This window comes from Rhinolophus ferrumequinum, chromosome 4, assembly GCF_004115265.2.
Source record: "Rhinolophus ferrumequinum isolate MPI-CBG mRhiFer1 chromosome 4, mRhiFer1_v1.p, whole genome shotgun sequence".
In the NCBI taxonomy this organism is placed as follows: domain Eukaryota; kingdom Metazoa; phylum Chordata; class Mammalia; order Chiroptera; family Rhinolophidae; genus Rhinolophus; species Rhinolophus ferrumequinum.
Window position 1 is genome coordinate 98,070,138 of NC_046287.1, and position 14,769 is coordinate 98,084,906.

General features: G+C 39.0%; 1 protein-coding gene across 1 annotated transcript in view; it reads left to right on the top strand.

Moving 5' to 3' along the window:
- The window catches only part of ATP8A2 (ATPase phospholipid transporting 8A2), a 555,010-nt gene that overhangs the window by 138,619 nt on the left and 401,622 nt on the right, over window positions 1-14,769 (top strand). Inside the window, exons 9-13 of the mRNA XM_033104468.1 lie at window positions 632-759; window positions 2,011-2,122; window positions 8,021-8,186; window positions 12,813-12,940; window positions 14,389-14,466. Coding sequence (XP_032960359.1) covers window positions 632-759; window positions 2,011-2,122; window positions 8,021-8,186; window positions 12,813-12,940; window positions 14,389-14,466 — 612 coding nt within the window. The remainder of the gene's footprint in view (window positions 1-631; window positions 760-2,010; window positions 2,123-8,020; window positions 8,187-12,812; window positions 12,941-14,388; window positions 14,467-14,769) is intronic.

The following is a 14,769-nucleotide window of genomic DNA, read 5'->3' on the forward strand; positions in this document are numbered from 1 at the left end:
GGGAACTCGAGAGTGATGGCAGAGTCAAAAAATGGACTTCAGTTATATCAATTGTAGAATGAAGAATAATTTTTAATACAATAAACATTTTAATCATTTCACACTTAAATTTTATGTTGCATAAAGTTGATTTGGATAATTCTGTCCACTTCTTTCTTTCCTACCTCAGATATTTGATTTATATATATATATATATATATATATATATATATATATATATATATATATATAATTGTTTAAAGAAGAGTTACTGGGTGCTAGATATCATACTGTATTAAAGGGATTCTTTATTCTATGTTTATAACCAGTGTTAGAGTACAGCTAATAAGTATGCTTTCTGAGAGGTGTTTGAGTATGTGAATTGTTCCTAAACATGGATGTTTCCAGCACAGTGGAATCTTAGCTTTCTGCTTCATTGAATTCTTTTGTAACTTTTTGCATTAGGTTGCTATCTGTAAAAAAGCTGCCTGTAACGTCCATCTTGTATCTGATAGTTTGATTTCTTAGCTTCCTCAAATTATTCCATTTGAGATGATTCACCATTTCCTTTAGATTAACAGAGGAGATGTGGAATATTGTCCCTAAACCTGGAAGATTGTATTCAATTTCCTCTTTTGGTCTAACATTTTAGGGTTTGACTCACACTGCTGATATGCAAACAAGGGAAGTGTTGATGAAGTTATCTGGAACTATAGAGTGTGAAGGGCCAAACCGCCACCTCTATGACTTCACTGGAAACTTAAACGTAGATGGGAAAAGGTATCACTTTCCCTTTTCTTAGTGTTTTTTTTTTTCTTTTTTTTTTCTCTTTAATGGGACTAGGAATTACTGGAGCTTTGGAAAATATCAGTTTGTTTCCTGGATTCATAATATTTCAAAACAAAGAGATTTCGTCATGTTTAGTTTGAAAATGAGAAGACTAAGTTTTAATTGAAATACTATTTCAATCAATTTAAACCTTCCCTTAAATTTAAGGAAAGAACTAATTTTTGTTAAGAAAAACAGCCAGAGGGTCTGAAATGAGGTTCATAGCACTGGTCTGTTCTTTCTGTGTATATTACCTGCCAGGGAGGAGGGACGGTTTTGGCTGCACAAAATCGTCCAGAAAAACAGAAGAGAGGGATCTGAGGTGTAGAAAAGCTAATATATTTATTAGGAAGCATTTTTTTTTTTAACTAGCATTCTTTTAAGTAGCATTTGGTTTTAGAAAGTTGAGTGAAAGGAACAACAATTAGAATAGTCGTCGTCTTCCTGTAGAATATTCAGTGCCCTATTGTCTGTATTCTGTTGTCTTTGTCCTCTTGGCATTGTTTTATTGTTGGAGAGCCATTCTTTTGTCATTATGTTGGGATGCAGTTTCTACCCTCTGCCCATCTTTAAACTGCATGCTTCTTACCGATGAATGCGTCTTACCTTAGTGTTTTGAACAGACCCAAAGGGAAGGACTGCATCATGGGGGTGTACCCCAAATAACCATGACAACTACGTGTGATGGCTTCCTTGGTTTTCATTTGGTGTGCAGAGCCATTCCTAGGCTCCCGTTTTGGATTTCTACATTATCACTCAGCTTTTTATCTAACCATTAAGTCATCCCTGACTTATTTGATATTGTAGCTTTATTGCTTTCCCCCACCACTTACCATAGACGTAAAATAAACTGGGTTTCCCAAATGAATAAACTTCTGGTTATTTTAGCAATTTCCTTTTAGGGTGTTGAGTTTCTTCACAGGGTTATAAGAGACACAATTCCCTCTAACTTTTTATAGGAAAAACATTTTTTTTCTTTTTTCTTGTAGTTTAGTGACAAAGGGATAAGAGAAACCTTATCCTTTGTGTTTTTTTTTTTTTGTTTTTTTTTTAGATTAAGCCAATGGGAACCTGTTTCTCAGCGAAATAGTTCAAATTTGACTGAAGGAAACTTTTGATTTATTGTGGGTTTATATTTAAGGGGAAAGCTCAAACTCATTTGTCAGATTATCATTAAATATAAATGTTGTTTCTTATTTTTAGCCCTGTTGCCCTTGGGCCTGACCAGATCTTATTAAGAGGTACACAGCTTAGAAATACTCAGTGGGTCTTTGGCATAGTTGTTTACACTGGACACGACACCAAACTCATGCAGGTAAAACATTTCTGTGCTGAAAAACCATGCTGATTTTAGCCTTTCTTTCCTTCTCTCTCTCTCTCTCTCTCTCTCTCTCTCTCTCTCTCTCTCTCTCTCTCTCTCTTTCTATGGCGTAGAGAGTGGAATGAAGATGTTACATTTAGGAAGCTCAAGTATGTCTATGAACCTAAATTTGGGAAGGAAGTGCCTTTATTTTGGTTCTCTATGTAGATTCTCCTGGATTTCTGTTACCACTTGTTTGAAATATCAATGGTCTTTATTTCCCAGATTTTAGGGAGACAATCAATTCTAACCTATTTTATCTTCTGGACTTAAGTGGGGTCTTGTTCTTTCTTTATTGCTCTCACTACTTCTGCTCCTCACCCCATTAATTAGGGTTTTACAGTAAATTGTCTTATTTAACTGAATTCTAGACAATGTAAAAATCAGTTATTTTCAAACTAATGTTTATTCTTCACACACCAAAACAAATTAACACGAGTTTGCTCTTTCTCCCTGTTAATGTTTTTTAAATTATTACTTGTGAATTTGCATCCCACATTTATATTATGACATATTTTGCCAGACAACTTTGAAATTCTGCATAAATCAGTGTCCCTGTGTGCCCTTCCTATACTTCTTTGGTATCACTTGGCATCAATGTTAATGAGAATTGCCTTTTTGGCTTGTCTGCCTTATTGTATAATTTCTAAAGCACATATTTCATTATATGTCTTAATTTTAAAATGTTTAGTGACCGCTGCTCACCAAGTCTTGTGGCAGGCTGTATGGATACAGTCATGAAAGGCCCAATCCTACCCTCTAGGAGCCACACAGACTAAGGAGTAGTAGGGAATTACCACGTAGACAGATCAGTGTTGTAACGTGTGTCATTACAAAGTGCTTTGGGTCAACCAACCCAGGTTTGGGGGTGTCAGTTGGCTAGCCACTAAGAATTATACTAAGAAACACATTTTACATGTGGATTTGGAGAAGGGAGGCTATTGTGTTAATCCACTTTTTGAGGTCAAATGATGTGGGAAGAGAAAGTTCAATGCTTATCAGGCCAGATGAAGTGATAGACTCCACTATCCACACCTGCTGGGTCATGTAGTAGAAACAGAGAAGAGAGATGGAGGGACAGGAGGGTCGAGAGACTCACTGACGTTCAAGAAGATTGTTGAAGTTGCTGAGTGACAGCAGATTACTTTTGAGTCTCTGGGGTGGAAGGTTCATAGAGTGGAGAGACCTGGGAGTGAACCATGGGAGTAGGAAGCTAAAGGTACAGCTGTTGGAGGCCATTCGATGTTGAGGACTAAAGGACTGAAAGACGAAGGCATTCGATGGGTTGGTGCTGTGGTTTTGAAGGTTGGATAATGGCAGGGATGGAGCAGAGACAGTACCATAAGCCAAAGTTCAAGTCTTCATGGCGTAAGGGAGAGTGACTAAGAGGTTGGTAGGCTTGCTGAGGGAAGAGGCAGAAGGTAGTGTAGCCAAATGACATGAATTTTACAAGTGGGTTTTAACATGGCGTTAGAGCAATAAAGTGTCAGAAGTATCACTAAGTATCACATATACATTCAGTAATATTATCTTCAGATTCTGAGGGGTGTGAGTCTTTCCTGGAGCGGCCTCTGCTCAAGGGGGCTTTGGGGAAGGAATGTCCTCAGCTGGAGAAGGCAGGGGGCAGGAGGCCAGCTTCTGAAGGAGGCCCAAGACATAGAGAAGTGTTGGTCTTGGAACGGCAGGGCCTCAGGTGGGTGGGGTGGTAACAGAGGGCGTGTGAGTGTGAGTGGTGAAGGCTGGGGGGCAGCTCTAGGATGGATTAAGGTTATTCAGTGTGTCTGAGACATGCCTGATCCATCCTTCCTGCTGGGCCCTCACCCGTTCCCAAGCGCTGACGAGAACGTTTTAAGTTTGTTGGTTCTCAGCAGCTTGAATACAAAGACTTTATCTCGATAAATAATTAGTACTCTGCTACCTGGTAAGGATTTTCTGACTTCCCGGTGTCAGACAGTGAATGCTAACATTCACTGTCTGACATTTTTGGAGCACCGCTAAATACAGATCGCTTCTGGTTTGCATCAAGTGACGAAGAGATCGCAAGGAGCTAGCTCAGATTTAGGCAGGGCCCCAAGACTAGTTTTCAGGTTGTGCATATGACAAATTTAACTCCTCTCTATGACTCCTGGTACGCTGCTTGCTTTCTCAGGGTGTAATATTGTTTTCCTAGACTCATACTTTGGTAATACAGCTCTGTAGCTAAGGTGTAAGAGATAATTAAGTTACACTTACAACGATCCCATCATCTCTTCAGTGAGCAATGTGTGCACGGTTACCTCATGAAGTTTGCATCTCCTGAGTGTGATGAGCATGTTTCCTTGCACCTAAATGTGAGAAACCCTTTGGCGAGGGTTATTACGTGTTGACTCTTGAAGTACACCACAGTGGAAGGTCTGTGCTGGACTCGCTGTGCCTCGGGAGCCGAAACAACAAGTAAAAATAATGAGCTTCCAAAAGGAATATAATATAACACACATCACTGGAAGCCATCCTGTTTGTGAAATAGCATTTTTCATCTGTCCTTGTACAACTTGACCACAGAGAGGAAACACGATTGCTTTAGGACTCTTCTCCTTTTGTGTTTCAGACTCTCACCTCAATGCCTCTATTCTTCAAAGTTCCCTTGCTTCATGTTTAGTGTAGTTACGTGTAGAAATACTTCATTGTCTACTGTTGCTGTTGGTTGATTTCATGGGAAAGAGAGATACTGTCACAGTCATTACAGCAAATGCTTAGTGCCCCGTGCCCTGTTCTAAACAATAGTCATGTGTTAGTTCATTTATTCCTCACAACGGCTCTCTGAGGAAGACGCTGTTATTTCTATTTTGTTAGATGGGGACATTGAGGCACAGAGTGTCTAAGTAAGTTCCCAAAGTTACACACCCAGTAAGAGAGAGAGCTGGAATTCAAACATTGGAGTCTGGCTCCCGAGTCCATTTTCTAACTAGTTCTCCACTGACTGCTTTCTCAGGAGGAAGTGAAGTGTGTACAATTCAGGTCAGATGTAAGTTTTTACAAAAATCTGACCTTATGGCCTATTTCTGTTAAGAACTCCATTACTCAGAAGTAGCAGTGCTTTCTAAGAATCTCGTAGAAGAACTTATAATGCTAGTTGGAATTTAACTTTACAGGCCCGTCACTGTAAGTCGAAATAGTCAGCCGATGGGAACGGATGGGTGGAGCCTGGGTTCCCACTCAGTGCATGTGTGGACGCCTGGAGTTCTGGGCTTTTGTGTTGGATGGAAGGTAACTTTTCCTCACCCTGTTAACTGGCCAGGAGAAAAGAGCAGAAATCAATAAATGAATGGAATCATAGAAGTGACATTTACGGTCAATTTTTTTTCTGCCTGTGCCTCCAGGGAATGTTTATTAAAACTGATAACATCTTCTTTGGCTTTAAAAGACTGAGACAGGCAGCCTTGGAACTGGTTTCTTGGCTCTTGACCTGACCCTAGAGGTGCTGCGTTGTCCCCATCGACCTTTAGATGGTGTTTGATTGACATTAGATCAGCTTTTACTAATGGATTTCCATTTAGATTTTAGAGGAATTTTTTAAAAAGTCCGTAAAGGACAAATAATTTAGAGAACTAAAGGGAGAAAAGAGTACGAGTATATAAAGGAATATGCTGTTGTGCTATATAGATACTTAAAGGACTCAGTTTTTCAAAATCGCCCGTATAACCCTTCCTCAACTTCCCACCCCCACAGGAAACCATGGCCATAATAGTAGCATTTCCGGGGTTGGTGACAGAATTCAGATAACAATTTCAGTAACATTGTGGTATGGGCATCTCTATGGAACTTCAGAATCGCCTCCTATTTTCATCTTGGTTTTATTTTTACATTGTGACTTTATTTGTATTCTTATTTTCAGAGACATTTTCATTCTAGGTCTGTTAATGCTCCGATAAATTGAGAACAGTGAAGGAGAGTGCTGACTTACGTTTGGCACAAGGCATCATTTTTATGGCCAGTTGATGCTGGAGAAACTTTCAAATTACCTGATCTTTGCACATCAGTGTTGCTTCTAGATCAGAGGTGTCCAAACTTTTTTCAACGTTTTTCACCAAGGTCCATATGCGGTAAAATACACAAACAGCTGGGCCACTCACTCGAGGTGATGTATGTATTGCCTCACCTGGTTTATTTAAGTAAACTAAATGTATTTTTGGAGTTTGCTGCGGGCCAATTAACAATGGATTGCGGCCGCAGTTGGCCCGCGGGCCGCAGTGTGGACACCCCTGCTCTAAAGAGACCATCTCATGACTCATGGAAGGAGACCTGCAGACTGAATCCTCTGTGCCCATGGCTCCCATCCACGTCCTGTTTTCTGATTTAATCCAGGCTCTGCTCACCACCAGGAGTGGGTGCTTACCATCTGTTGTATTACTGTATTAGTCTCCTGTTGCTGCCATAACAAACACACATTCAGGCTTCAAACAACACAAAGTTGTTCTGTAGGTTGGAAGTCTGATACCAGGAGGTCTGCAGGGCAGCGTTCCTTTCCATAGAACACTCCAGAAGGTTCTAGAGGCGAATCTGTTCCTTGCCTTCCCCAGCCTTTTAGAGGCGGCCCGAAGTCCTTGGCTCATGACCCCCATCTGCCATCTTCAGTGCCAGCAAAGGCACATCTCTTTGACATTCTGTTGTAGTCACAGCTCCCTCTGACCATAACTGGGAAAGGATCTCTCCTTTTTTCTGCTTTTAATGACCCATGTGATTAGATGGGGTCCACTTGAGTAATCCAAGTTAATCTCCCCAAGTCAAGGCCATTTATTGAATCACAGCTGCAAAGTCCCATTTGCCATGTAAAGTAACATATTCATAGGGTATTAGGTATTCATATGCCAGGTATTAGAATATGGACATCATTGGGTGGAGGAGGGAGCATCATTCTGTCCACCACAAATACCTTCAGAAAAATTTTTAAATTTTTAAAAAATGACTTCAGGTACGTACCTGTCTAGTGCAAACAGTTCTATTGACTTTTCCACTCCTGAGAGGATATAGTCCCCAATTTTCTACCTGATGTGCAAGGGCCCTTGAATCTGACCTAATGAGTCTTTCTGAACTCATTGGGCTGGTTTCCCCATCAGCAGTGAGAAATCCGGCTATGCACGTTTACAGATGGTTAGGCTGTCTCTCTGCTTTTATTTTACCTTCCGGTTTGTGTTCTGTTTATAATTCGGGACTCCATTCACATTTCTCCTGGTCACTAGAGCTTTCCTGACTTTTCCTGCTTGTTTCTTGTTCAGTTTTCCAAATGAATTCTTTGTCCATTCATTTATTTTCACACCTATTATTGTTCTATTTTGCATTATTGATGTGCATGTGTTTGTGTATGTCTTTTTTCTCAATTAAATTTTAAGATGGTGGAGGGAAAACGTGTACTTTCAAAATCTCTTTTTGTTTCTTAATTGTAGAAATATGTTATTACTCTGAAGATTCTCTCTAGATTTTTGTGATAGAGAATCTTTAAGTTTCTCTTGAATTAGCGATATTCTGATGTCTTTTAAATGGGACTTAAATGATTAAGCCTATTGGGTTCTAAGATAGTGAAAGTCGCTAATTTTACGCTAAAATGTAATCATAAGAGGTACAGGTTGAATCATGTAGAGGTGAAATGTGTTCTTTAAAATGGTAGAGTGTCTCTTCTGTCATCTTTATTTAAAACTAGCTGTTGATTTCAGGAATATGGTATACTTCTTAATTTCATGGGTTATTTGGCCAAAAAAAAAATATAACCTTTTACTTTTGATTTATTGAATGTGGGTCACTTGCCTCCTTTTCTCCCCACTCCTTGCCCCCAAGTCTCTTCTGTGACCCTTATTGATTTTAGATGTTGTTGTGCAGAATTCCACCAAAGCACCTCTGAAGAGATCGAACGTTGAGAAAGTGACCAATGTGCAGATTCTGGTGTTGTTTGGCATCCTTTTGGTCATGGCCTTGGTGAGCTCGGCGGGGGCCCTGTATTGGAATGCGTCTCAAGGTGGAAAGAACTGGTACATCAAGAAGATGGGTAAGCGTTGGGGTGGGTTGCTTGTTGGAGTAGGACAAAACCTTCTTGGGAAATCCTTCCAGGCACTGTTTATGTGTGGTGGCCATGCCATCCTTGTCCGTCCTTTGGCTACTCTGTATAGTGCCAGCCTTTCAAGGAGAATGAAAAATTAGGAATCACGTGATGAAGTGGAGATGGACACATGTGCAGGTTGTTTTATATTCACATGGTTATTTTTAAACTTTTTTTTTTTAGTTGTTTTCTTAGTGGTTACCGTAGAGATTACAATTTATGTCTTAGTTTATGAGCATCTACTTCAGATTAATACTCATTGAGTCCCAGTATAATACAAGAATTTTACTCCAGTATAGATCTATTTCTTCCCCTGCTTTATGCTGTTATTGTCTGATATATTACATCTATCTATGTTATTAACCCAATAATAGTGTTGTAATTATTGATTTATATAAACTTAAATCTTTTAAAGAAGCAAAAAATAAAAAAGAAGTATACTTACAGAGAGGTTTAGCCTACTTACTTCTTTACCATTTCCACTACTCATTTCTTCCTCTAATTTGGGTTACGTGTCATTTCTTTGCTTCATGTAGTTTCATTCTCTCCTCACTCCTTTGTGCTGTCACATATATTATATTTGTATATAAGTCCAACAATGTAATTTTATAATGACATTTTTGCCATTTTTTTAAATCCAAAGGAAAGGATAAAAACATGTAATTATATTGTCTTTTGTAAGTACTTATATAATTAGTTACCTTTAGTGCTGCCCTTTGTTTCTTTATGTGGATTTAATTACTATCTGGTGTCACTTTCTTTCATCTTGGAGAATTTACTTTAGTATTTCTTATAAGGCAAATTAGATAGCAACAAATTTTCTTAGTTTTTATCTTGGGATGTTTTAATTTCTCTTTTGTTTTTGTAGGGTAGTTTTGCTAATACAGAATTCTTGTAGAATTCTTGGTTGACATTTTTTGCCTTTCAGTACTTTGAATATGCCATCCCACCCCACTGCCTTCTGGCCTCCATTGTACTTATGAGACATCAGCTGTTAATTTTATTTATTTCCCTTGTATATGAGTCATTTTTCTGTTGCTTCTTTCAAAATTGTCTTTGATTTTCAAAAATTTTGAGTTTATTCTGTTTGGAATTTGTTGAGATTTTTGGATATGTATAATAATATTTTTCATCAGATTTGGGAAGTTTTCAGCTATTATTTATTTAAATATTGTTTCTGCCACATTCTCACTCCCCTCTCCTTCTGGTACTTCCATTATGTATATGCCGGTCCACTTGATATGTCTTAACGGTCTCTGAGGCTCTTTTAATTTTTCTTTGTTTCTTTTCTTTCTGTTCTTTAGATCGGATAATCTCTATTAAAGTTTGTCTGTTTTCTCTTCTGCCAGCTGAAATCTGTTGAGCTCCACTAGTGATCTTTTTTCTTTTCATTTGAATTATTAGATTTTTCAATTTCAGAATTTCCATTTAGTTCTTTCTTTTAAAACTTCTATCTCTTTATCAATATTCTGTAATTGATCAATCATTGTCATACTTTCATTGAGTTCTTTAAACAGTTTCCTTTAGTTCTTTGAATATATGTATATTAATGCTTTGAAGTCTTTGTTAAGTCCACTGTTTGGGCCACCTCCTTCAAAGGGAGTTTCTATTGCTTGTTTATTCTGTTTGTTTGTTTTTTTTTGATATGTTTCATAATTTTTCGATTGTTGTTGAAAACTGGGCATTTGAGATAATATGTTAAAATAACTTGGCATGCTGATTACTTCTTCCTCATGGGACTTGTTGCTGTTTTTTGTTTATTTTCTTAGTCAATTGCCTGGACTCATTTGGTGAAGTCTATTTTTTCCTGCCTTGTGTAGCCTCTGATGTTACTGCTCAGTTCTATTTCCATGATTTTACCTTTTAATTCTTTAACAACGTGTAATTTAAGGTATATAGCTATTTTTAATACACTTGACCCTTGAACAGTGTAGGGATTGGGGCACCAACCTCCCCAGCACTGTTACAAATTTGTATGATTTTTGATTCCCCCAAAACTTAGTTGTCTCTCAGTATCCACAGGGGATTGTTTCCAGGACCCCCCCCCCCTCATAGATACCCAAATTCACAGACGTTTAAATCCCTTATGTTCAGTGGCATAGATCTGTGCATACAGCCATCCCTCCACATTCTCAGACTCCCAACTGAGGACTGAAAACACTACAGGTATTTACTGGGGAAAACCTGCATGTACGTTGACCTGCACAGTTCAAACCTATGCTGTTCAAGGGTCAACTGTAGATTCATAGAATAACGCAACCCTCACCACTACCTAAATTTACATTTTTATCACCTCAGAAAGAAACCCCATCCTCAGTACTCAAAAACCCTCTTCTTGTTTTTATTTTTAAGCCTGGATTCCTAGAGGTCAGCATAGCTTAGTGGTCAGCCAGTAACTGGTCAAAATTAACCATTTTTTTGCTTGATCTGTGTATGGCTTGGGGAATGCCGTTAATGTTTGGGGAATTCAGTCTGCCCACATTCAATCAGAGACTAGTAGCTCACAAGTACCCTCCCTGGTTCTTCCTAAGCATGGGCAGCTTTGTGCACGGACATGAACTTCTGGACCACCAGGGTTGAGTGTGATCTTAGCAAGGTTTCTTTGGCCATCTCTTTCCATGGAACTTTTTAATTACTGGATAATCTGTTGTTTTGTTTGTCCCTACTAGGGTAAGATATTTATCTTCTTGATTATTAGCCACTGGAAATTCTGTTATTTTTGACAGTGCCCTGGGCATGGCTTTTTTCATGCTCTGCTCCAAATAGTGTCAGCTCCGTCCGGCTGTTCCTGTCCTGACAACTTGCCCCGCTCTGCAGTAGCAGCCTGCCCCACCCTGGGATAGATTTATCCAGCATGGAGCTGGGGTGGGGGAAGATGAGAGCTGCTGGTTTTCGTGGCCTGCCCTAACCATCCACCCAGAACAGAACTGAAGCATCATGGATGTTGGGAAAAAGAGGTTAAAACCTCTCTTTCAACCTCTATTTAAGCCTTTGGATTAAATACCCAAGGCTTCCACTTACCAAGATTGAGTAGATTTTCTTGAATGTGTGCTTTTGAATTTTTTATATACTCTATGATCAGTTTCCAAGCACTTTAAATGCTTGTTTTTGACAATTTTGTCCAGTTTTATTGCTTCTTTTGGGGGGAGAAGATTTGCCAATCTCCTTACGATGTCAATTCCAGAAAAATAAATAAAATTTAATGACAGCATTTTTTTTTGAAGAATAAATTTGATTTTTAAAAGTTTGGGGTGTTTTCTTGGGGTTATTGTTATTCCCGTCTTTCAATATACTTTAGTTAAGCTAATCAAAACATTTGTTTTCCTTTTTCTAATTATCTCATGTAAAAAACTTACTCACTTTGAACGGCCTAGGAAAACTCTTGTTTCCACTTTACAAATGCGGGAAATATGATTGGGACTTCAGTTGTAACTTGGATCAAAATCCTTTTATTTGGGTTCTTAAATTTTGGATTTGGACCATGTCATGTGTCCAGCTTCAAATGTGGAGACTGATCCTTTGCATACATACAGAGTCAGTTCCGAAATGTCATGATCTGGGTAAATAACATGGGCACTACTTTGGTACACAGGCTTTGTGGAGACTGGTGTTTAAATTGCTCAGATAATGTCCATCTCCAGTACTAGCTGCATGATTTACAGTGAAAGGACGGTCTTTTCATCCCACCCGTTAATGCTTTCTGCCTTGTTATCCTTATGGGAAAGTCTGAGTAGCTCTGGTAAAAGCCATCACACTTCACATTTACAATGTCACTGTTGGAGCTATGACTTTAATTCGATACGTGCAGAACTTGTACATCTTTTCCCTCTCCTGGTCCCTCTTCCTCTCTAATCTGACCCTAACCCTGCTTTGGGTTCCATCTCTTAGGGGTCTTGTTCCATCTTTAGGGATCTTGTTCCATTAAGACATTGCTTCTCTTATCTTCAGTAAATGGGCTCAAGGCTTCCTGCCTGAACTCCCTCTCTCCAGCTGTTTTCTCTGTTCACACCTTTTTTTCCATTTTACAAATTCCTCGGAGTGTCCCAAATATACTCGTACCTTAATGAGGTATAGATATTCCTTACAACCATTTAAAATGTCCTCTTTTCTGCGTCCTTTTTAGTTAGCTGTCTTCTCTCTGTCCTCTAAAATGTGATTAAAGTCTCTGTTTTTCTGGATGGTCTTCAGGTGACCACACCTTCCCATTAAAAAAATCTCCTGTCCTAGTTTCTGCCATGCCCAAGGACTTCCCTTTAATCAATGGACCCTGCTGCATGGTCACTTTGAGGGCCATGCTTCTTCTGCATACTTTCCTTTCCCACAACCTCCTATTAGGAGCCAGCTCTTTATTGGAAGGAAGGGACTGTGTTTTAGCAGTCTTTGTATTCACAGTTGGTGCCGTGTAGGAGGTGCTCAATAACTACTTTATCTTGAATCCCTAAATGTATGCATAAGCCAGTAGACGTTTTTTTTTTGTGAACATCTTTTAGAAAATTTCCAAAATAATGAAATAAAAGGAAACTTAATGGAGACCAACTAAAGCTGTACGGATATTCTGTTTTTTTCCCTCCATAGAAACGAGCTCGGATAATTTTGGATATAACTTGTTGACTTTCATCATCTTGTACAATAACCTTATTCCCATCAGTCTGCTGGTGACTCTTGAGGTTGTGAAATATACTCAAGCCCTTTTTATAAACTGGGTGAGTATCACAGCAGAGTTCAAAAGTTGAGCTGCTGGAGAAATGTCAACCACTTTTTCTAATACTCTCTCAGAACCTTAGCCATTTGATTGAGCTCCCAGAAAAGGAAGCATATAATTAATTGATGATTTGGTCTGGAAGGTAAACAGCCAGAGAACCGGCCAGGGATCTCTGGCCAGGGTGTCCCTGCGCCAGCGATAGCAGTGACTAGTTACTGAACATCTCTGCTTCCTGGTCTACGAAATGGGGAGGACCCTTGTACTGATTCAAGGGGTTCTTGTGAGGATTAAGTGGGAAAATGGAGGCAGAGTGCTGAAAAGATGCTTGTCTTCTGGTGAGTGGGGATGAAATGGCTGCAATTGATGCTCATACTTTGAAGTCTAATTAGTGCTAATGAAATGTCTCTTAGGTGTGTCTGTGTCAGTGTTTAGTGTAGTATCAAAATTCATGGTGACAGTAAACTTGGATTCCATTGTAAGAGTGGAAGTGGAATTTCTACGAAACTGCCATTGTAATTAGGCACTTGACTTCAGCATCCTACATACAAGGTCTGACAATTAAGTTCGCAAACTCATCCTAGAAAAAGTGCCACATACCTCATTGCTGAATATCACTACGGTCACCTTTGAAGTACTCTCTTTGGGAAGCTCTGCACCAACACCAGCCCCTAGTCCCCCCTTCAAAACAATTTTGGAACTCTTTTTCTGGAATGGCCATCAGAGCTGTCGTCGTATTACCCTTGATGTCCTGAATGTCATCAAAATGTCTTCCTTTCAATATTTCCTTTATCTTTGGGTAAAGAAAGAAGTCATTGGGGGCCAGATCAGGTGAGTAGGGAGGGTGTTCCAATACAGTGATTTGTTGACTGGCTAAAAACTTCGTCACAGACAGTGCCGTGTGAGCTGGTGCACTGTCGTGATGCAAGAGCCATGAATTGTTGGTGAAAAGTTTAGGTCATTTAACTTTTTCATGCAGCCTTTTCAGCACTACCAAATAGTAAACTTAGTTAACTTTCCAGCTGGTACGAATTCACAATGAATAATCCCTCTGATATCAAAAATGATTAGCAACACTGTTGTAACAAGTTCCTGAACTTAACTGTCAGACCTCGTGTATAGACTGGGTGCTTTCATGTGCATTTTTATTTGATCTTCATAATAGTCCTGTGAGTGAGGTATTAGCTGAGCTCAGAAGAAGGAGTTAGTTTAGGTCATGAAATGATCGTCTTGAGACCAACTTTTCTACATATAACTACCATGTTTTCTCCGTATATCACAATGCTTCTCTACATGAATTGCCAATGTATTTTCAACCTCCACAAAATCAACACCTACCCGTATTAGGATTACAAGAAGTATTAAAAGTTAGCATTTATATTATCTGTTTTTAATCTTAAGGAAGGATGAATGGTATATATTTTCTGAAGTGCCCCCTCTTTTTTCTTTCAGGACACAGATATGTATTATCTTGGAAATGACACTCCTGCAATGGCCAGGACATCAAACCTTAATGAAGAGCTTGGTCAGGTGAGAGCCTCTTTGGAATCGTTGGTGATGGTAACACGAGCATTACGGGAGACTAGTATTAGAAGAACCATGGAGAGATTTTTGCAGAAATACTTCTCTGTAAATGTGGTTTTAGTGTCTGAAATGCTATACAGTATTTGAAAGTATTATTAAATATAAATGTTAATCAGTTTTGGCTTGCATTTTGAAGCTTGAGTAGATCTTATCCCCTTCAAAAATTTTAAGCAGTAGGTAAGATACTCAGATATTGGATAACCCTACAAAACATGTGGGGGATAATATGATGGACATGTATCCGTCAAA